Raw genomic sequence first — 22,953 nt, forward strand, 5'->3', positions numbered from 1 at the left:
GGATTCCTGGCCCCAGCAGCAACGTTGAGGTGTTCCTCGTGGGATGAATTAGGTATAATTATTATTGGTTATGCTTTGGCAGAAATGTCACGTCATTTGACAAAAAAAAACAAAGCATTCTAGAACAAAAACACACTTTTGTAGTTGAAAATACACTTATGTTATCACGTTGTCACAGAAGCGGACAGCAGACACCAAGGTTATTGTAATACTTAAATAAGAAAATCACAAAAGGATAAAAAAAACCTAAAAACTATCTAAACGGATCTGTAATATTTACGAAAGTCATTCATATTGCAAATGTCCTTCGTCAATAAATAGCAGATCTACAAGCTCACATCGCACTGGAGCCTAGATTTTTTAATATTTACGAAGGTTTTTCGAACAATTTTCTCCTATATTGAAATTGACAATACCGTATGTTGACATGCCCAAAATAGGCACCCTAGGTTGAGAGCAGTTAACTGTCACACACACACGCGCACGTACACACACACAAACGCACGCACACACGCGCATCCTGCCGGTAGACACATCCTGTGAGGAATGCGATGGAAGGAACAGAGAATCACAATGCATTTCACACCCCTTGAAATCACAGGTCTGCTGCAAAGCTCTCCCAGGAGCATGACGATCATGTGTGACCGTGACTCCAGTCCATAAACACTGACCACATACAAACACAGAACAGAACAGACAGGGGAACTGCCATTTCCCCCCCAGGGAGCTCCAAAGTAAACGGCTACATATCGCCGCTGTGGGGCATAAAACGGTCTCCATATTTCAACTTTTTATGTTTTTGGGGTTTCTTCTTTGGTTTTTGAGTGGTGCAAACCACTCCAACAACTGGCTTTGTTAGTACCCGTGTGCCTGTACGGGTGAGCATGGTTGCTATGGTTAGTATGTGACGTCACTGACACTGTTGAGACTGAATTCATGCGGAGAGTACTTATGACACAGACAATAAATGTGTAGTTGCACCACTCAGTTCACACGGGTGTGATTTCTTTACCCTAGTAATGCCCTCCTTCATTGCACACAATTACAACATGTCGTGAGCTTGTAGATCGGGATTTATTTTGTATTTTTTTTATTGCATTTATGTAACCGTGGAAATCTGTGTGTGTGTGTGTACACACACACACACACACACACACACACACACACACACACACACACACACACACACACACACACACACACTATTATTAATTTATATATATATATATATATATATATATATATATGACAAAATAATAATAATTATATAATAATTAAATAATTAAAAATGACAACTGAATTACATTTAAATGCCAATGGAGAAATGGCAGTAGCAAGTTCATTGTACACTGTGGACTAAAATAAATATTACAAACATGAGAACATGGGTTCATACCACTGTACCACTAAAACATTATGAAAAGTGAGACATTGAAATTTGAGTAAGGAATATGAAGGAAAGCGAGTCAATACACATTCTACTCTTAGTCGATTCCAGGAAAATAATGTGTATCTGGGGGTGTTCTCATACAATGGTGTATTACATCAGCATGACATCAGTCAGGCTTGGGCTGTTTGCTGTGGAGTTCTTTTTCGAATGACCAGTCCTGTCCCATCACGTTAGGATGGTGTCATCTATTTCCTCAGTGGACTCTGGGAGGCTGGCTATCCTCTTTAGAGATCGGCGGTGACATTCCGACAGGAGGCCGTTACTGGTCGAGTCCAGGATGGCAGTGACGGCCGACATGGTCTCGTCTCCCTGGCGCAGTCGAAGCACACCGACGATGGCGTGTTCGCTCTGGGCTCGGACGGAGGAGTTCTTGTCCTTGGTGTTGTCCAGCAGACTCTTTAACAGGGGCTTGACAAGGCTGGCCTCCAGGGCGGGCGTGGCCGGGTCTCTGAACACCCACCCGAGCACCCGTTCCGACACCAGCTTGACTTCACTGGACTGGTTCCGGAGACACTTGACAAACTGGGAAATGACATGCTGTGACACGCCACCGCTCCCTGCCGTCTCGAGCTGATGCCTCATCAGATAGCCCATGGCTCTAATCCCACTGTTGGCAATGGGGATTCTGTCAGCGGTAGCACTGGCTAGGATGGCGTCGCTCACAGCATCACCGTACTCCTTCACACACAGCTGCGCAGGAGCAGACTTGACAGCGATGGCCAGGGCCACGCTGCGGCCATGTTGCACCATCCAGTCCACACCCGAAATGTCGGCCAGTACGTGCTGAAGTAACACTGTTCTAAGCTCATCTTCTGACAGGAAGGCACACAGCTCACCGACACAGCCAGCTGAGCACATACGAGTTACATCTTCGTCATGTCCCAACATGCCGAGTAGTGTGGTGGTGATGTTCTTGCGGATGGTCGGGTCCACCTTTGACCCGGCTCCCCGGATGACAAATCTTAAGGCTTGGAGCATGGTCTCCCTGACGCCTGAATCCTCTGCATTGCGGATGGCGGACAGCTGCTCTGTGAAGAGTGGGTCCACCTTGGTGTGGATGGACACCAGCTGCCCCAAGGCCTCGGCTGCCCTCAGCCTCACAGCACAACTCGAGTCCTGCAGGGCCTTCAGGAAGGTGGTCTGGAGCTGGGGCAGGAAAGTCTTCAGGCCAACACCCACCTTTACCAGCAGCAGGGTGAGCGTCTCCAACAGTGCAGTCTTCACTGTCCAAGCAAAGCGGTCTCCCATGATACGTATAAGAGTTCCAGTAATGAGGATCACTGACGGCCGCAGGGCCTCGGGGGAGGTCAGTTTGATGACGACTCCCAGTGCTTTAGCTGCCTCCTCCTTCTGCTTGGGGCTACCCGTCAGTACACCTTCTCTCAGCACGGGCAGAATGCAGGTCACACCCTTCTTGGGCAGACAGAAGCCAGGCAAGTGTTGGCCTTTGACATGTGCAGCGACTGATCTGATATCTTTATGCAGGTCATCGATCAGAGCAAGTTGGCTACTGGCATCCAGTTTCTTGGTGATGGAGTTGATGGCGTCCCAGCTCTGTACCAAGACCTCCGTGTTGGGGTCACTGAGCAGGCGGATGAGGCCCGACAGCAGTGCGGGAGTGTGGGTCCCGTAGTCAAGACATGTATGGGTGACATAGCCGTTGAGCATGGTGACGGCAGCCTGCCTGAGACTGGGGTCGGCGCCTCGCGTGGCCTTTAACAGGTCCTCTATTATGATACGTTGGCCCACCTTGTCTTCCACGGAAAGGACGACAGTTTGGCAACGGCACAGTTCCTGTGCACAGTCCTCAGTTTTTAGTTTGTCTTTGAGGGAGGAGAGCAGAGCGGGCAGAATGGCCCAGAGGTGGCACGTCAGGTTGTCTCCAGCCACGGCAGACAGGGAGGCCAGCACACGAGTGTTGACCGGAGGGGCCGTCAGCTTTGGCATCACGTAAGACAGCAAAGACCTACTCTTCGTTGCCATAACTTGTTTCAATCCGTCCAAGGCAAACTCGGCTGTCTCCTCGTCGTCCAGCTGCTTGAGCAGGGCAGACATGATGTCATCCAGCGCCTGGTTGCCAAAGGTAGCGTGGAGCTGGTCAAAGGTTTTGGCTGCAGCCTCTCGTACATCCTGGAGGGGGTCACACAGAGCCTTCCTCACAGTGGTGAGCACAGATTTAGAGAACAGCAGCACCGCATCCTTGCTCGTGGACCTCATGATCTCACTGAGGCTGATGCAGACTCCCTGTCTCTCAATGCTCTTGTCAGAGCGGAGCCCTTCCTCCAGAATGGGAATGATCTCCGGGAGAATCCTATCTCCCAGTTTCTTCACCAGGTCGGCCAGTGTCCGTGCAGCAATCGTCCTCTTGTCCGGGCAGGTGGAGGCTAGAGAACCCAGCAGCAGGTTGAAGAGGGTGGGGAGGATTTCTCGGAGGGTCCGGGGAGTGTTAGTCACCACAATCTTCCACACATGGAGGGAGGCCTGTCTCACCACCAGCTGTGTGTCTGCGCGTCCCATGTACAGACCCGAGAAGACACGGTTACGCCTCTCCTCACCGAGAGAACAGACGATGGCCTTGTTGGACGTAGCAGTGCCAAAGTTGTCATCCTCGGAGGAGGTCTCTGTTGTCATTTTTCCTGTCACTCCTGAGATATGGAATAACAGGTCACCCAATAGCTGTACGGAGCCGAACCTGATTCTCCACATATCATCAAACAGACCCTTTTCCAGCTCAGGCAGCAGGAGGGCAATGGTCGTCTCGGCATACATGCTGATGATGCGCTGGCCAGCGAGCAGGGCTGTGTCCCTCACATACTCGTTCTCATCAGCCAGAGCCTTGAGAATGCAGGGGATTATGGGTCCAACATAGGGGGTGAACTTGTCTCCAAAGGTTAGGGGCAGGTAAATGAACATCATGATATAACCATCTCTGACATGGGAGGCGATGTCAACCCTGCTGGCTGTCTGCAGCACATCTGGCATCAACTTGTCTAACTTATCCATTCCCAGGCCAGCTATCACCTCGGCCAGACCTTGGGCAGCTCCAGAGCGGTCTACAGAGCTCTGCTCAGAAGCCAGGGTCTCCATGAGCCATGGCAGCAGGTCATCAAAGCCCGTTTCTCCCATGCCCTTCACCATGGCCCCCAGTGCCCTGGCTGAGACTGCACGCACATCTGGTACTGGGTCCAGTAAAGAGGTCTTGAGTCCAGGAATGACACTAGGCAGATATGGAGACAAATCCTTCTGGTCAGTGAGGGAGTACATGTTGCCAATGATCTGTGCGGCCATCTTGCGAATGTCGGTGGAGCGGTGCTGAAAGGCCCTCTGGACGATGGGCATGATTAGGGCCAGGGAAGGAGCATCGATGAAATGGACAAACTTGGTGGCTATCAGTGTTTGCAGGCAGTTCTGGGTATTGCGCGATGGGTCAGTGAGGGCATCCAACAGGATGGGAGTTATAGCCAGGATCTCAGGGTTGCGCATGGCAGATCCGATCTGTCGGAGGGCCTGCTGGCCGGCCTTCTGCACCTCCACATGGGAGTCTGCCAGCACCTGCGTCAGCTTGGGCACAATGCTGGGCAGGCAGGAAGACAGCTGCTTAGGAGCACAGTATGCCATGGCACCTAGGAGCTCCGCAGAGCCTGCTTTAGTTCTCCAGGACTCCTCCTCAAGGGCCGCCAGGAGAGAGGGCAGCACCAGCTTCGTACCATGGGCACTTAGGTTCCTCATCACAGCCTTGGCACAGTCATCAGCAGCCCCTCTTACATACTGGTTTCCATCCCCGAAGCAGAGCAGGAGGTGGGGAAGCACGTGAATGACGTAGGGCTCAAACAACTTGCCCAACATGTTACATAGCATCTCAAAGGCAAACAGGGAACCTTCCCTGCGTCGAGAGTTCTTCTTGTCCTGGATGGCATCAGTCAGTGTGGTCATGATGTTCTGCTGTTTGAGGGCCAGAATGCCCAGGCCTTTGACCAGGCCGGCCAGCCCGCAGGCCGCTCCCTTCCTCTCAGCATACTTATCACTCTCCAACAGCAGCCGCAGCAGGTTTTCTATGATGCCTGCAGCATCCTCCTTGATGGTAGGGACCAGTGCTGGCAAGAAGCTGGCCACAGACTCTTGAACCTGTTGTGAAGGAGTGGAGAGGGTTGTGATAAGCTTGGCCACAATGGGCCTAACCTTGGGATCATTCTTGTCCAGATGTTTAGCCAGGGAGCCCATAAGGATGACCACATTCTGGCGAACGGAGTCATTACTCGCTTCCTGGGGAGTGTTCTTTAGAAACTCCTCAAACACCGGTAACAGGGAGCTGACATTGTCCTTTCCATGTGTGTTGAGAGCTGACAGGGCAGCGTCTAACATGCAGCGCTGCACCTCAGGGTGGCGATCGTTCAGAGCATCTGTAACAAAGAAGTGGAAGAGTGGAGTAACCTGAGCCTCATTCAAGTACTGGGACAGCTTGTTCAGAGCCAGGGCAATACCACACCTGGCCTCCCACTGGTCTGGTGAAGATTCAGAGAGGACTCTGCCCATGCCATCCAGGACTGGAGGTGTTCTATGGAGCTTCTTATGGTAGAGCTCAGTGAGCTGGCCAAGGACAGCGGCTGAGTGGCCTCTGTAGTCAGACACAGCGCTGGACAAACCCTCGGCTGCAGAGGTACGGACCACCTCCTCGTGGTGGGTGACATCACCAATCAGCAGGGGGAAGATCTCAGGAACCAGTTCCAGAAACAGAGACTCCCATAGCTTCAAAGCTAGGGCTCTGCACTCCTCCTCAATGTCAAACCTGGCAACCCACAGTCTGTGAAGCAAACTCAGCCCACTGACCTCTGTACTGTCTGTGGGCAAGGCGAACTCCATGTCCAACAGGCCCCTGAGAGCAGCATCCCGTACAGAAAAGCAGGGTGACATCAGAGCATCTAAAAGAACGTCTATCTCTGGCTGCTCCGCCACAACACAGCCTTTCTTGCCTCCAGCACTGCAACACAGCGCTGTCAGGCACTGCGACGCAAACACCTGGATTTTGGGGGTTGCCGTGGAGATGACCCTAGTCAGCAGCAACAGCATGCTGACACGAGGCAACAGCTCTGGGCCGTTCTCATCAATGAGCGTGTCCGTGCGGTCTTCGTCAGCCCTGAGCTGGGCGTGCACGTTGACGATCTGCAGGGCTCTGATCATCATGTCCTCTGTGCTGCCTGAGGACTGCCAGAGCATGGCATTCAGCAGGGGGAAACAGAAGGAGAATGCTGGGGCTGACAGTGGAGCCACATCAGTCTTGCCCTCTCTGGTAGGGACAGTGTGGTTGTGTAGGAGTGAAATTGTGCGTTGGAGGGCCATGTCCAGGTCCTCCTGGCCCCACTGCGCATCCAGATCACACTCTGGTTTCAGCAGCCGCAGGGTCACTTGACCCATCAGCATAGCTAGATTGTGCAGGTTTTTGGGCATGAGGCACACTCCAATGTCCAAAAATACGTGCCGGAGGTGTCGAGCAGCTAGAGGGGATTTGAGGAGCGGTATCAGAACTTGGACAACGCCAGGGAGATGCCGAGAGATCTGTGGTGGTTTCTTCTGCAGAGCTCCCTCTAGCAGGCCCACAACACACTGAAGCTCCATGTCTAGCCCTTGAAGTCGTTTGCGGATGGAGGCTTCTTTATCAAGTTGGACTTGCATAATCTGCTTCTGTTTGCTGGTGAGCTGCACCTCATCCTTGATACGTTTCTTCTCCTCTAGCAACTTCAGCCCGATGTAGGCTTTGTTCTCTCTCTTCATGTTACCTTTCTTGGAGCTTTCCTGCTGGGCACACTGGATGATGCTCTTGTCATTGAGCTCTCCTTCAGGGCTCAGCATAATGGCATACTCCTCCCTGGTGACCTGGCACAGAGCTGGACTGGACAGCCATGTAATCACATGGTCCATCACCCGTGGCAACAGCTTGGTGGGCGACAGACAAGACAGGACACCCACTGCATTCTTCACTGCCTTACTATAAGCACTAGCCTCCAGCAGACGAGATACAATAGTCTCCAGGTTTCTCTCTATGAATTCCTCTGCCTTGATATTCATAGAGGACAACAGTAGGGGCCAGAGGCCTGGTTGAGCTGCAACTATGGAGGGGTGGTGAGTGGCGATGAGGATCTCCATGGCCATGTTCTCGGCCTCTGCTGGGTCGCCCCACTGGCTAGTGGTGGAGCAGACGACACACAGGGCCTGCAGCAGCACACGAGGGGGGATGTAGCTATGACCCTGCACCTCCGTCAGTTCTCCCGACTCTGAAACCAGAGGATTCTGGGGCAGCACGTTGTGTTTGTTGATGACTACACAGAGTTCTCCCAGGAGGCCGTGGGCAACGCTGGATCCTCCCAGCGAGGAAAGCATATTTTTAACAGTCTGCTGTGCTGTCTTCCTCAAACGCCACACAGGAGACAGCAGCACGCGGATGGTGGCATGATAATACATCTGTGATTTGCTAGTGTTAAGCCTGTGGGCATGGTCCAGGAAGAGTCTCTCGCACAGCAACAACACCGTGCACAGAGTGTCCTCATTGGCCTGGGAGAGGAATTTATCTGTGGTGAATAGTGGCTTCTTCTCATCCAAGACCATGTTCCAAAAGCCAGCAAAGGTACTCTCTGTCTGCGTCTCCAGCAGAGCCAGTCGACACAGTAAAACAGAAGCAGCCACACCCTCCAAGAGCAGAGCATGTTGGGACGTCTGGGCAACAGCTTTCTCCACTATTTGAAGGAGCAGGGGCACCAGGTCAGATGCCTGTCCAAGCGTGTCACCTTTAAAGGCCCCCAGCATAGCCTGTAGGTAGGCTTGTCGGACAGGGGAGGTGGAAGTCTTCAGGGTGAAGGCTTTCTTCATCGAGTCCAACAGAGTGCTGGGAACTTCCACCGCCAGACGAGCAGTCCACCGGGAAAGCGCCGACACAGCATGTACCAGGGTTCCCTCGTGGACTTCTTGTTTCAGATAAGGGATGAACATCACAGCCACATTAGAGCTAAGAGTTTGATTGGAGGTTCCCAACACAGCATGAGAGCTGCAGCTGGCAATCCCTGACAAAACACTTATTTTCTGGGTGACAGCCATGAGTTTACCCTCTGGCCCTCTGAGGATCTTAAAGAGGTGCGTGACGATGTCCTGAACAGCGGAGAGGTCGCTGCAATGCTGGCTGAGGTTTTGCATGGCCTGGACGGCCTCTTCCATCAGTTGGGGGTTATTAGCCTTCAGCTGGCTTGCGATGGCCTTTCCAACATCCATGGCATATTGACTGAGGTCAAGAGTCACCGAAGCAAGCAGGCAAGAGATGACCTGCATGGCGTTCTCTGGGCTGCGGAGCATGGTCTTTTGCAGGGCAGGCAGTAATATCACCTTAAACTCTGATTGGGACACGTGGCGCATTAAGGAGCCGCTTTTGTCCAGTATGTGTTGCTGTGGTCTTGTCTTGCTCATGACGACTGTCTTCACATACAGATCCAGTAGGGCATTCTTATGCCTTTCAATGGTCCCTGTGTCTCTCTGCAATGTGCAGAAGTCCAGACACACCCCTAGCATGGCAAGAGTGGTGGGACTCTGGTCGAGGCTCAACAAGGTGCTGATGTACAGCTCAACCAGTCCAGGGCTTTCTTTCCAGAGGTGGCCGAGGTTCTTGATGGTTGACTTCAGGGCAGTGTCTTGAGCTCCTCCCACCACCTCAGCCAGAAGATGACTCTGGACCTCCACCAGTTCCTTCCACACAGGTCCTTCTCTTTTCTCAGGAGACGAAAACACGGTGCGGCACAGAAGGCTGGTCCAAGCAATGCCAGTAAACGCTGCCGAGGCTGTGCTCTTACTGGGCTTTCCATTTTTGGTGATGATCCCACTGTTTGCAATGCAGTCGAGGAGGCTGGGTGCCAGGACGTCTGGTTGACTCTTAGCCAGCAGAGCAATGACAGACAGAAGCTCTCTTCGAGATGCAGCATCCCTATATCTGTATGGGGTGAGACAGAAGAGCTCGCACAGTCCTTTGATAGCAGACTCTGGGAGTTCTTTGCCACTTAAGCATTGCTTCAGTTCTCCAAGAATCTCTTTGCGTTCATTTACACTGGCTGTAGTCACTTTCACAGCAAATTTCTTCAGTGTATCCGAAACCTGCTTCTTCAGTGTATCCGAAACCTGCATGTCCGCTGCCATCTTGCTGGGTCTGGATAATATGCTATTCTCACTACTTTTGGAATATTTTGAAAGTGGTTAAGTCTTTCTGTGGATTTTATAAATATTTAACAAAGTAAATGTATGATTAATAAGAGCTTGTGACTAAATCACATTGGAGGAAAAGCTCTTTTATACATTTACCGAAAAGTAACTGATTACTCAAAAGTTTTGGAATTACAATGTGCCCACCCAACAGTGGCAATATATTAGGGGTAAAATGGAAATGGTAAAAAGTGCTATTAGGGGAAGGGAATTGGTTGAATGACTACTATTGGGGGAAGAGAATTGGTTGACTAGGATCACGACTCGCTGCAGTGGTGTCCAATGAGAAATTCACCAGAGATATTTAACCTGTGTGGTTCAAGTCGGAGTATTGATAGCAGCGGGACAATCCTGAAGGTCTGCTGAGGACTCATGAAACACAGAACTGCTGCTGATCAAACCTGTGTGAGGGGTTATGCTAATAGAACCAATGTAGACTGCTTTTATATTGTTCGGTTGAGTGTAGTGAGTGAGGTCGCGATGAGCCATCCATGCCCATGTATGGAGATCTAGGTTCAACAGAGCGCTTGTACATCTTTTATTTCTGTCTAACGGCCAAGCTACACCAGGCTTTTCTCCCGCGCGTGCGTTTTTGAGTGGTGTAAACCACTCCTACAACTGGCTTTTTTGTGCAGAAAAAATGAGCATGGTTGCTATGTTCACCCTGTTGTAATGACGTAATGAAATCACACCCGGGTGAACAGGGTGAACATAGCAACCATGCTCATTTTTTCTGCACAAAGAAAGCCAGGTAATGAAATCACACCCGGGTGTGATTTCATTACGTCAGACATGATTTCATTACGTCAGACAGACCTTACACCACTCAGTTCACACGGGTGTGATTTTTTTAAATAGGACTGGACCTAAATTAAACGCACGCACGGGGGTAAACGCATGCGTTGTGCGCGAAAAGCCTGGTGTAGCTTGGCCGTAATGCTCGCCTGAGTGAATTCATGTGGTTAAAACGGCAGCAATTTAACCACAACATTCAGAAAATGGAAAAGTATGATATGGCAAGAAAACACAAAAACAAATCACTCTCGTGTGAAGTGAGGGGTGCTTTTGGGGCACGCACAAACATGACGTCACGAGGGCCACGCACAATAGCAATGTCCATAGACTTGTTCGTCACACGACGTCACGGGGGGGGGGGGGGGGGGGGGGGGGGTTGGGGGGCATTCTTATAAAAAACGTAAAATGTCCATAGCTGCCACATGATGTCACGGGGGACACACAAAGCCAGGCATTGGAGGGGCTAGTGCCCCTCAACAAAGGGTGGAGATGTGTGTATTGCTAAACTAAAAGTTGTGTCACGCGAATCTTGGATTATTGCATGTCTTTTGTAGAAAAAGCAAACACAACTTAGTGAGTCATGTCACCCGAGGTGTTGTCCTTCTTATATTAGACTGAATGCTGTTTATGGCTAAATAGCCATCTGTTTACTAATAGCTCCGACCTTTCAATGGACCCTTGGCCCCTTCTACACTCTCCCCAGGTCCCTGCCTATACATGCGTGTGTGTTAGAGCAGTGGTTCTCAAACATTTTCATGTCAAGGACACCCAAATTGATATTTGGCTGCAGACACCCATTTGAAAAGACCCCCATGAGAGCTAATTTGTCAACATTTTTGTCAAACGGTTTCAGAAATGGTAGATCTACAACCTCACAACTCACCGCGACACATTGTGAGCTTGCTGGCGACCCCTTGCAACCCCATTAAGGGCTCCTGGGGGTCCTTGAGATAACCAACGTGTGTGCATTCATGTGCGGTCATTTCATTTGCCATATCATATCTATATCCTTAAATAGCCCTCGTCTGACGTGAATTGCGCATGTGAATCCTGATCACATGAAGCAAAGAAAAGGGGGGGGAGACTATTAATAAAAATAACCCTACGGCATATTTTACTTCCCATATTCATCAGTTTCCGTTTTAAGCAGTGAGTTCATAAATGAGGCTGCAGTCAAACAGCAGTGTCAGCCCCTCATGCACCGTATGCAGGATGTTGGCAGAGGAAACGGGAGCAAAGAAAGTAAAAACGTTGCACAAGGCCACGCATTCAGAGTGCTGGGGCCAGCGCTTTCATTCCGGCTCTCATCTTCTTTCATCTGTTTGCTCAGCGACTGACGAGTGTCTTAAACATGATTATTAAATCACCCAACCCCCCCCCCCCCCCCCCCCCCCCCCGGGCAAACCACTCTGTCAAATCTAGAACATGGTATGTTCCCGCGGGGTGAAGGCCGCCAATTGTGTTTTTATTTTGGTCTCCGTCGGGCCACGAGGAACGATCAAGAGACCTTCACAGATAAGCGCTCGATATTTTCCCGTGCGGGGGGGGGTTTGTGTCAGATTACAGGATCAATCTGTGGTAGCCAGCCTGGAGGCTGGATATTTTCAAGGGTCTTCGTCTTCATTGGCTTTCATCGGGCATCAAGGCAGAACTGGGGAGAAAACACAGCAGATAATATCTGCAGATAAGACCTGGAGACGCATACTGAACAGTATATTAGATGTTTCTTCAGGTCCCTAGATCACTAGTAAGTACAAAGAGGTCATGCTGCGATTCTTCCCATCTATGCCTTGATGCCTAATGGAGATCCACTGACCGACGTGTTGTGAATAAGCACCGTAACCACTTAACCACATATTTTGAAAATAGCAGATCACACAAGCTGTCTATGACACACCCACAACTGGTGCTGGTAAGCAGTGTCGGGGGTAACGACGTTACTGTAACGGACTACTTTTATGGATAACAGAGTAATTACCTAACAGATTATTTAGCAATTTGAGTAATCAGTTACCTAGTTACCTTTAACTACCTGCCTACCTACCTTTTCCAAAACAATGGCATTACTTAGTTACAATTAAGACCTATATTTCCCTGATCTTTCTGTCACACTTTACTGCCACAAAGGAATTAATAATCAATCACTCTGTCAGTGGAGACGTGAAAGGCTGCAAGCAAGATGTTACACGAATATCTGTGACCCATGCTTTGCAGTCTGCGGTGATTGCGCAATAAGGATTCTCTAATTATTTTATCCCACAGTTTTGTAACCCATTTTTGAGTGGTGCAAACCACTCCAACAACCAGCTTTGTCTGTATCTATGAGTCTATGTATGTGTGTACCTGTACGTGGCCCCACGCACAGGTGAGCATGGTTGCTATAGTTAGTGTGTGACGTCACTGCACCACTCAGTTCACACGGGTGTGATTTTTTTTCACCCAGTGGCAATAATTGACTAATGTAATCCTGGGCGCTACACTCCCTCTGCCAACTTGAGAACAATGGACTGACCTCATGCTTCCTTTGATGCATGAGACTGAGGAGTCCAAGCCGCGTCTTTTCTTTTCTTTCAGTGGAAGGAACACATTATTCCAACCAGTTCCTTTCCCCTCCATCAGGCGCCCCGGCTGGCCAGGTGGAGGCAGTATCCACCTTTTTCCCCGCCAAGGTATGTGTTTGCTTTGCTTCCTTCAGGCAGTGTTGCCATGTCTGCTTATTATAAGCAACCTTTGACTTGTTTTTTCTGTAAAGTCACTTGCAAATAAATTATTGGTAGTTGCTGGTTGATGGTTTTTTTGGGCTTGATTCTAAAGTGTACAGTAGTTGCTTATTTGGGCTTGCTTCCTAATGTTTAAACCATTGGTTTCCACATTTCTTCACGTCAAGGAACCCCAGATTAATATGCAATTGTCCACAGACATCCATCTGAAAATATTGTGTGCCTTTTTTATTAAAATGTTTAAAAAATATTCAAAATATTTCGATTTATTCTCAATGTGTGTGTGTGTGTGTGTGTGTGTGTGTGTGTGTGTGTGTGTGTGTGTGTGTGTGTGTGTGTGTGTGTGTGTGTGTGTGTGTGTGTGTGTGTGTGTGTGTGTGTGTGTGTGTGTGTGTGTGTGTGTTTTTAAATAACAGATGTACAACCTCACAATGTTTCGCTGTGAGCTTGACCTGGCCACTTCTCTTGCAAAACTGGCAACACAGTAGAGAAAGAGGAACTTATGCACACACAAACGCAAGGACTTATGGGCTATATGACAAAGTCATATAGCAGCAGCTAGAGGCGTGGATAGCTGCTGCTGATTGGCCAGGCCGTTTTGTGGACGGGCATCAAGTCTGCCTGAGAGTTCCCAGATGGGAGCAGGAGGGGGGAACCCAGTGTACTCTCTGCTGCCCCATCTGGCGGAGTCAGGTTAAATCTGTAACGGAACAGGATTCATTTGAGAGCCCACGCAATACTGCCCAAAATCACTTTCACCTAGAAAATCCATTCACATTTTTTATAATTCAGCTGACTGTGGAGACACATGCTGGAACTTTTTACTTTGAAATGTTTTATAGTTTCTGAGTTATTTAATTTAAACGCCAAATGCATTCTCAATGGCGAAAACACAAACTTTGGCACCACGTGTAAAAAAAAAAAAAAAAAGGGTTTTGATTTTTCTGATTTTTTTTAATAAAAATTTAAAAAAAAAAATATATATATATATATATATATTTTTTTTTTGGAAGACGTCTTGGGCTATGCACGTGCGGTAATACCCAGGACGTCCACAGACGTTTTGGGCACAAAATGTGTTTTAATGGCAGGAATCCAGTAAATTAGTAACGTTCCCCAACACTGCTGGTAAGTATTGGGGGCTTATTCTCACACTCACACTCACACTCACACACACAGTGCGGTAACAGTAACGCTTTCCATAGTGTTCTATTTCCATCTATGGGGTGAAGTGCAGCCCTCACATAAGGAGCCAACCACTCCGTTGGGTTACTTCCTGTTTGTTCAGATGGTGCTTTGCTACCTTAGAGCAGCAATGTTGAGGAGAACAGTCTCTGAACAATCAAATCATCAGCATACATTAACTCAAGAGTGTAAAAGTGGAATCCAATGGGTACATTTGTATCAATTTTTTCTAACCTTTATTTAACCAGTAAAAAAAAAGTATTGAGTCTAAACTGGCCAAGTGGCAGATATACATTACTCAGCGAGGTTTGTGTTCTATAAAGTAAACGCTGGGATTTACAAATGAAAAAATGTCCACTGAGGATTTCAGTGTGTATACTGTACAAACTAGCTACTTAATGTGTGTACTATGAATGTGAATTTCCTCTCAAGGCAGGGTAGGTCATGTGCAACCTGTGTATGCGCTCAACACAGGTTAAGCGTGGCTTATTTGTTGGTCTCTCTCACTTTTCACGCGCACGCACGCACGCACGCACGCACGCACGCACGCACGCACGCACACACGCAGGAAACCTGTTACGTTTGTGGGTTTTGCACAGGACTTGTAGCCGGATGGCACAAGGTCACACACACGCCTCTCAGAGTCAAGCAAAGACCTTTTCTCTGATGAGTGGATGCATAGCTACCTCCTACGCTACGAGCACACAGACTGTCTCATATTTTAGTCTCTTTCTTTTTGTCCTCTACCCACATGCACTGTATATCTCATCAACAGGGTTTGCCAACATTTGCCAAAATGTGTGAAAACGGTTTCCTTCACAACCCACTGCTGCTCCTGTACCCGAGGCTATACTGTATGTATACTATTTATTAGCCCGTGGACTCTTTTCACCTCTCTTTATATACCTGAAAACGAAGCAGAATGTCTTATTTGTTCAACTAATGAGTCCCTTGCTTCTCTGTACACTTTGGCCAATAAGACTGTTCATTTTCTGCCCTCACCGAGTGGAGTTATGAGGGCTTGGAGCCAAAAAGGTGTCAACTGACATCTGGGCAAAAATCAATTAAATATAAATGATTTGATGAAACCTATCCCGGTCAATGCAGTGCATTCAACATAGCTGAAATCATTCATTCATTCATTCCTTAGAGCCTGTACAAATAAGTAGGTGAAGATTTAATACCCAAATATTTATTCCAGTTTTGAATTTAAACGGAGGGCCCAAGTGTGCAATTGGACAAGTATTTGGTCTCTTGTGTGAATTTAGTAAAAATCAGGGCAACGGGGTAGCCTGACCAGATTGTGCGCCGACCACATAATTGCAATATCCCAGGTGTGATTCTAGCCAGAGACCTGTGTTTATGCCTCTCACCTTCTCTGCCCTAGATTTCTGTCTCCCTAGCTGTAACTAAAACATGCTCTAAATGAGATTAGTGGGCCCATACAGTCTGTCTGTCTGTCTGTCTGTCTGTCTTCAATGAGGGATCTACACACATTGGTTCCTTTCGTTAAAATACGAGTGAACATAGTTTCACCCATTTAGACCCGAGGACGATTCTACAAATGTCTTCTAAATCCTGACAGTTTTCTGAAAAATCCTATGTTTCTATGTCAGTGGTTCTCAAACATTTTCATGTCAAGGACCCCCAAAAATTATATGTAATAATTGGCCACCGATGCCCATCTGAAAATATGTTATTCCAGGAACCCCTCAGAAGCAAAGATTTGAGTTAAAAACATTCGCTCTGAAATCGCTACATCGCTAGGATGCAACCGAGACGTATCCTTAGTGATGTATCCCAAGGTCATCAGGGTTTCGGGTCTTCAAACATCATATCCCTCACTCAGGCGACCAGCCGGGGTGATCAAGTCCCGACTTACGTCCCAGTAGCTACCCTCGATCAGTCCCATTAGGGAAAAACCAGGGACACACAATCCGCTGCTCCAGAACTACTCTGCCGGTACTGGGCAGGCCATCCGGCGGGGGACCGGGCGGGCCATCCGGCGCTTACCAGGTCCTCTCCTGCTCTCACCAGGTGTGCCCAGGACCTGTGCGTTGCACCAGATACTTCATTCGGGAGTGGTAGATTCCGCAGGCTCCACCAGCAGGGTAACGGTGGTGCCGCAGGCTCCACTTGCGGCTTGAATGGCCGTCCTAAAGGGTTTTTTGGACGTCCTCCTCACGGCAAACACAGGCTGGGGCACCAACCCAAACTGCTTACCCGGGTGCCGTCTACATTCCGGCTGCCAACCATCTCTCGGGTGGTCACCAGACTATTCCCGGTTGTCACATAGTCTATTCCTATGAGTCACTATAAATAGAAGAACTAAAAAACATTGCTAGGATGCAACCTACAAGCTTGTAGATCTGCTATTTTTCAATAGCTAAAGTATAACATAATGCTTAAAACACCAAAAGGGGTTCCCACCCAAAATGGGTTAATGAAGTATTCAATTACTCCACACAATAGTACCTGAACATGTCTTCCAGTTCAGCCACACACACCCCCACACCCCCACACACACACACCCCCACCCCCCCACACACACACACCCCCACCCCCCCCCCCCCACACACACACACACACACACACACACACACACACACACACACACACACACACACACACACACACACACACACACACACACACACACACACACACACACACACACACACACACACACACACACACACACACACACACACACACACACACACACACACGGTTAACCTGTTCCAGTGTACTGTTAAAGTGGAAGCCATGCTGTGTGTACTGTACAGTACAGTACATTCATGGCACACTGTTAATCATTCTGTTTATTTTCTCAATGTGTTCCAGTCTGTTGCTGGATCCCAGTGTCCCTCCTTCACACCATCTCACTTAGCTTGTGACTGTGGAAACGGTGATGAACGCACGCACGCACACGTCACACACACACACACACCCGCACACATGTATCTGCGCACATTACATCCTGGTGAAAGAGGCCTGTGTTTTCTGTCTGTACCGACTGAAGGTGCCAAAGACGCCGTAAACCATACTGTAGTGGAGTATGCCAAAACACATGCTCTCTCTCTCTCTCTCTCTCACACACACACACACACACACACACACACACACACACACACACACACACACCCACACCCACACCCACACCCACACCCACCCCCCCCCCACACACACACATTATGCAAGTAGTAATAACTTAGTCGACAAAGAACTATTAACATTCAAAACAAAAAGTAATAGTCGTAAAAGAAAAAGCAGTCACGAAAAAAAATCCCTGCTGATAACTCAATACATCCTACCTATACTGTACACTGAGCTCTATATCCTACCTATACTGTACGCTGAGCTCGACACGTCACCTGAACATCCTCAAATCGACCGCATCCCCAAACGTCTGCCTCGAAGATAGCTCCCTAGCAGCGGTGGCAGCAGCAGCTTAGTGCCTCAACAAGCTTTATAATGGATTAGAGGACATGATAACGATCGCACAAACAATCCATGGCCCGGCTCACTGCCGTATCGTGTGATCAAACACAGAGGTGTTTCCTGTCCGCGCCACAGGGTTTGCCTGTCAACGACATGTGCTTTTGTTGACAATAGCCTTGATTTATGTCTCCGTCGCGCGGCGAAATTAGGTGATCTACAAGCTCACGGCGCGCCACAACGTGACCACACTTTGAGCTCGTAGATCGGCTATTCGCGCCGCGCGAGGCCGTCGTGCGACTCGCGGTGAATTACGCGTTATGTCCTCTGAGGAGCAGCTGATAAGGCTCAGGGGCTCAGTCCCTTCCACTAAGCAGAGCCCTGCACAAGAGCACAGATTCATCAAAACACATGTGATGTTGACTTGTGGCTGATGGAGGGCCCTGATATCCTCTCCTCTGGTCTTCATTAGCCGGAGGAATGGGGGAACGCAGGGGGGTTCCTCGGGCCACGAGGGACCGAGCGCCGCTCCTCACTGGGCTCCGCTTTCCCTCCCCGCCGCAGGCCAATCGGTCGGAATGGAACAGAGCTATACGCTGTATGTTGCCCATCAGATCTGGCAACCGCGGGGCCAGTCTAGAGTATAGGGTATGACTGCATAATAATATGGCCCCTTTCAAGAGATGTGGAACATATATACTGCAATGGTACACTTCTTATATTTCATGGCTGTGTGTGAGCAGAATGGTCCCCGGGTGCTGTACTCTGTTACGGAGTGTGTCTGGACTTGAGGAGGGTCTGGCGTTCGGGGTGTCCTCATGTGAAGTATAGAGGTTAACCGAGATAACAAGCAACAAGACAGGCTCTAATTATGGCTTCCATAGGGGTCTCAGGCGTCATGTGGCCATGCAGTCTAAGATGTCAGTCATCCATGACGCCACTACCATGATGTCAGTACGTCATATGTGGGCAAGGTTTCAGAGGCTCGACTTACACTATAAAATAAAGTTAAGAAATGTTAAGAAATAAAATATGTTAATATACTTTATCCACAAATTATGTGAAAAGAATTGGAGTTACTTCTTTGGCTTCCTAGCAGCTTGGCGAAAGCAATTTGGCATCGGTTTGAGAGATTAGCCCTGGACAGACAGACAGACAGACAGACAGACCCTCTTCTACACGGCCCGCCTCCCAGATGCCACGGCGTATAAACGAGGAAGCGATGCAGTAGATGCATGGAGTAGAGGAGGAGTAGAGGAAAGACAACACAGACTGTGATTCAAACATTGGTGTCCTCCTAAACTGGATGATACTTGGAGATATGACACAATGTATGAAACGTTCATGTCGTGTATCAAAACCCTGTCTCTTACTAATTGTAATCCCCCCTTTTATCTTCTCATTTTACGCATTCCTTTTTCGTCCTGAAGTCGTTTTGTTAGTTTTGTTTTGTAAAGCGACTTTTGGGTCTATCTAAAAGCTCTATAGAAATTGCACATATTAGACTAAATTAAAGTGTCTGCATACGTGCATGTGTGCATGCGTATGTCTCACAGTTTTTTCTACAGTCTAATGTTGGCAGGTATAAGTAAAGTCCTTGGTGTCAATTCAACTCATAGTGTAAAACTGGGACCAACACTAAGAATTATACTGTGGTGATACGGCTCAGTGGAGCCGTTTCGGTTAATCACACAAACCCTATATACAGTAGCATCCATATACTAGTGGGCATGTCATAATAGCTTAACGTTCTTTGGATATATAGGCCAACAGTTGCCGAAAATAGCTGATCTGGAAGCTCAAAGCGTGCCGTGTGGACACGTTACTTGTGAGATTGTAGATCGGCTAATTGTTGGCGAAGAGATTTGGTGTAGAGGGTAAAATGGAGAACAGACCCCTTGGGGGACCCTGGTCAACAAAGTAGTTATATTATATAGGGTCTAAGTGGTTAAACGTGACGGTCTACAGATGTTGACTACAAAAGAAAAGATTAAGTCTAATGGTAAAATTTATTTATGTCCCATAGCAGGGGATTTACCCTTGTTCTTAAAAAAAACACCCACACTAATTACACACTTAATACATGCAAAGCAAAATATAAAAATCTAGATTATACAAGCCTTATTCTGCTCACTTACCAGTTACCAGTTACAAAAGCAATCACTTGATAGAGTAACCTGAAACCGCTGCCGTTGTGTTTGTCCAATCTCCATCAATTTGAACAAAAACCCGCTTGCGTCACAGGCAGCCACTCGTCTCAAATCTACTTGATCATAGATGAGTCAGGTAATTTAACTAAATGGCCCAGAGATGTTAATCTGTAAGATAGGCATTCGGTAATGGAGAAGCATTTGACTTGTATTTCAGCATTCACATATAAATAAGCCAGATGGCCCAGCTGGACCTATTTGATTGATTAATGCTGGCCTGTGGCATTGAAGTAGCCTACCCGTTCTGTGTTTTAGGAGAATAATGTAAAAATGGCTTAGGTTAATCAAACTAATGAGTACTCTACTGAATATTTCAAAAGCAGCTCTAAATGAAACCGTATGGTCTTGTCAGGAGATTTACGGACATACACTTAAAAAGAGTCAATTTAACAATGAACCCTCAACAATCAGGGGCAGCGCGCACGTGCGCACACACGCACACACACACGCACGTGCACGCAGCGGCACACACATACAGTATGCTGGCATGAGCTTGCATGCTGACCTCTCAAGGTCAGCTCCCTGAAGGCGATGATAGAACAGAACAGTCTTTTGAAGTGATTAATGTTTGTATGTTTTATAATAGTAATCTACAAAGTAACTAGTAACAAGTTTTCAAATAATTGCAGGGGAAAGTACAATATATGTCTCTGCGATGCAGTGGAGTCAGAACTGCAGCCTCACTCCCAATCATCTAGCATTTTATGCAGACTGAAATAGCATTTTATGCAGACTTATAGCATTTTATGTAGACTTAGATAGCATTTTATGCAGACTTATAGCATTTTATGTAGACTTGGATAGCATTTTATGCAGACTTATAGCATTCCATGTAGACAGCACTAGAATAGCATTTTATGTAGACATAGCACGTTAAAGTATTATGCATAGTTTCATTATATAGATATTCCACTGTTACGTTCTTAGCTTACGCATATTTCATGATAACGATAACTTTTTATGTGCAATGTATTGCCATGCGTTTTGTTCTGGATTAAGAGCGTCTGCTAAATACCTAAATTGTAAATTGAAGTAAAAGTAGCCTATAGAAAATTGGAAACGGACAAGCAAGGTGAAAAATACCTCAAAATTGTACTCAAGCACACAGCACTTAAGTAAATGTACTTAGCTACTTTCCAGCACTGTGTAAAGGCACTCCTATACATATCCAATATTGATGCGCTGAGTGGCCAGGCTGTTCCCAGTCATTAGTGCACTTACTGCCTCTGACATCCCTGTCTGAAGCTCATCACAGAGCCAGTCACTCAAGATGTGTCTCTGTGCAAAAATCATGAGCGTGCCAGATCTCTCACGGCCCCTGTACACCAGTGGTTCCTAAAGTGGGGTCCGGGGACGCCTAGGGGCTCCTTGAGAGAGTTCCAGGGGGTCCCCAGCTAAATGATCATTAGGAACCCTTATGGGTCTGTAACTTTTACGGGGGCCAGTTTCGAATTTGCAGCCGTCCGTAGGTGCCCTTTGAGAGTGGTTTTGAAGGAGTCAAGCGATTCGTAGATGTAGTGGAGTAGAAGTAAAAAGTAGGCTACTGGAAATTGAAAATACTCAAGTAAAGTACAAATACCTCAAAACTGTACTTAGGTACAGTACTTAAGTAAATGTACTTAGTTACTTTCCACCACTGCTACAGCTCCCCCCCCCCACACACACACACCACCACCACCACCCTACAACATCAACATCCTATCGTCATATAAAATCAAAAATGTAAAGGAATAGTAACAAATAGCAAGCAGCAGACCCAAGACTGGGCACGTGTAGCCTATTGAGACGTGGTGTGTGTGGTCAATAATGCTCTGAAGCTTTAATTACAAAATGGTGATCAACTGTGTCCGCAAAACAACCCTCAGTGTGTCTCAGTGGCATGACCACTCGGCCGACAGGGACTTATATATACAGTTACATGGCTGTTCTCACGTATTTAGTCTCCTCAGTGGGCTTGGTCTTAAAATTAATTGAAGCCGATTTGTAACTTTTCCCAACATTAAGCTGCTCATTAGCATCTCTGCCCACGGGCTATGGGATCTGTAAGTGCCAGTTGCGGTCCCGACTAAGTCAAGTCTGCACATTACTGCAGTATGGGTGTGCAGTGCACATCCCTGGGTATATGAACTGGTTTATTCTAAAAAGAAAAAATCTTTTCTTTTTTATACTACAGCAGGGGGGGGGGGGGGGACAGGGAAGTCGGGGGCGGGGGGGCTGTAAAGCTCAGGTTCGGCGTGAGCATCCTGAGCTACCTTCGCCCCGAGCCCGTCCAGGCCGAACCAGAGCTGCGGTCGCGTTGCACCGCCGCAGAGAAAGTGTGCCGGCTACGGCTAAACAAGGCATTATACCCGCCCGTTTTTCAAAACAAGCCAAACCAGCCGACCTTTTCTTACACACACACACACACACACACACACACACACACACACACACACACACACACACACACACACACACACACACACACACACACACACACACACACACACACACACACACACACACACACACACACACACACACACACACACACACACACACACACACACACACACACACACACACACACCATGCACTGGATAATCAGCCATAATGGGAAGCATGGGTGTGGGGAGGGGGTGAACAGATCTGGGCGCAACCTGCTAGGGAGGGGAGACGGACGACTTTGAGCTCACTAGCCAAGCCCATATTTTAACAATAATCTCAAACGGAGCCGAATAAAAACATGGATGAGTGGTGCACATACATCAACAATAAATAGGCAGTGTAAGTGTAGTGAGGTTTTTTTTTTAAATCACTTGAGACAACATGGACGTGGATGTAATTATTAGTATTTACATATATATATATACACTGCACCCTGTTTTGGCTCAGAAATGGCTGCTTCAATCATCTGTAGTGTATGTTACAATATGAAGTTGAA

At 47.9% G+C, this 22,953-nt stretch overlaps 2 protein-coding genes across 4 annotated transcripts in view; both read right to left on the reverse strand.

The window, feature by feature from the left end:
• Positions 1-22,953, reverse strand: part of LOC306939814 (retinoic acid receptor RXR-alpha-A) — a 329,786-nt gene that overhangs the window by 240,279 nt on the left and 66,554 nt on the right. The gene's annotated exons all lie outside the window — the stretch shown is intronic.
• On the reverse strand, positions 1,616-9,619 carry LOC306940243 (stalled ribosome sensor GCN1-like; the record flags this gene model as incomplete). Its single annotated transcript, XM_079525266.1, has 1 exon — positions 1,616-9,619. One exon carries the CDS (start codon positions 9,617-9,619, stop codon positions 1,616-1,618), a length of 8,004 nt encoding a protein of 2,667 aa, XP_079381392.1.

Source organism: Electrona antarctica (genome assembly GCF_951216825.1).
Source record: "Electrona antarctica genome assembly, chromosome: 16".
Classification (NCBI taxonomy): Eukaryota; Metazoa; Chordata; class Actinopteri; order Myctophiformes; family Myctophidae; genus Electrona; species Electrona antarctica.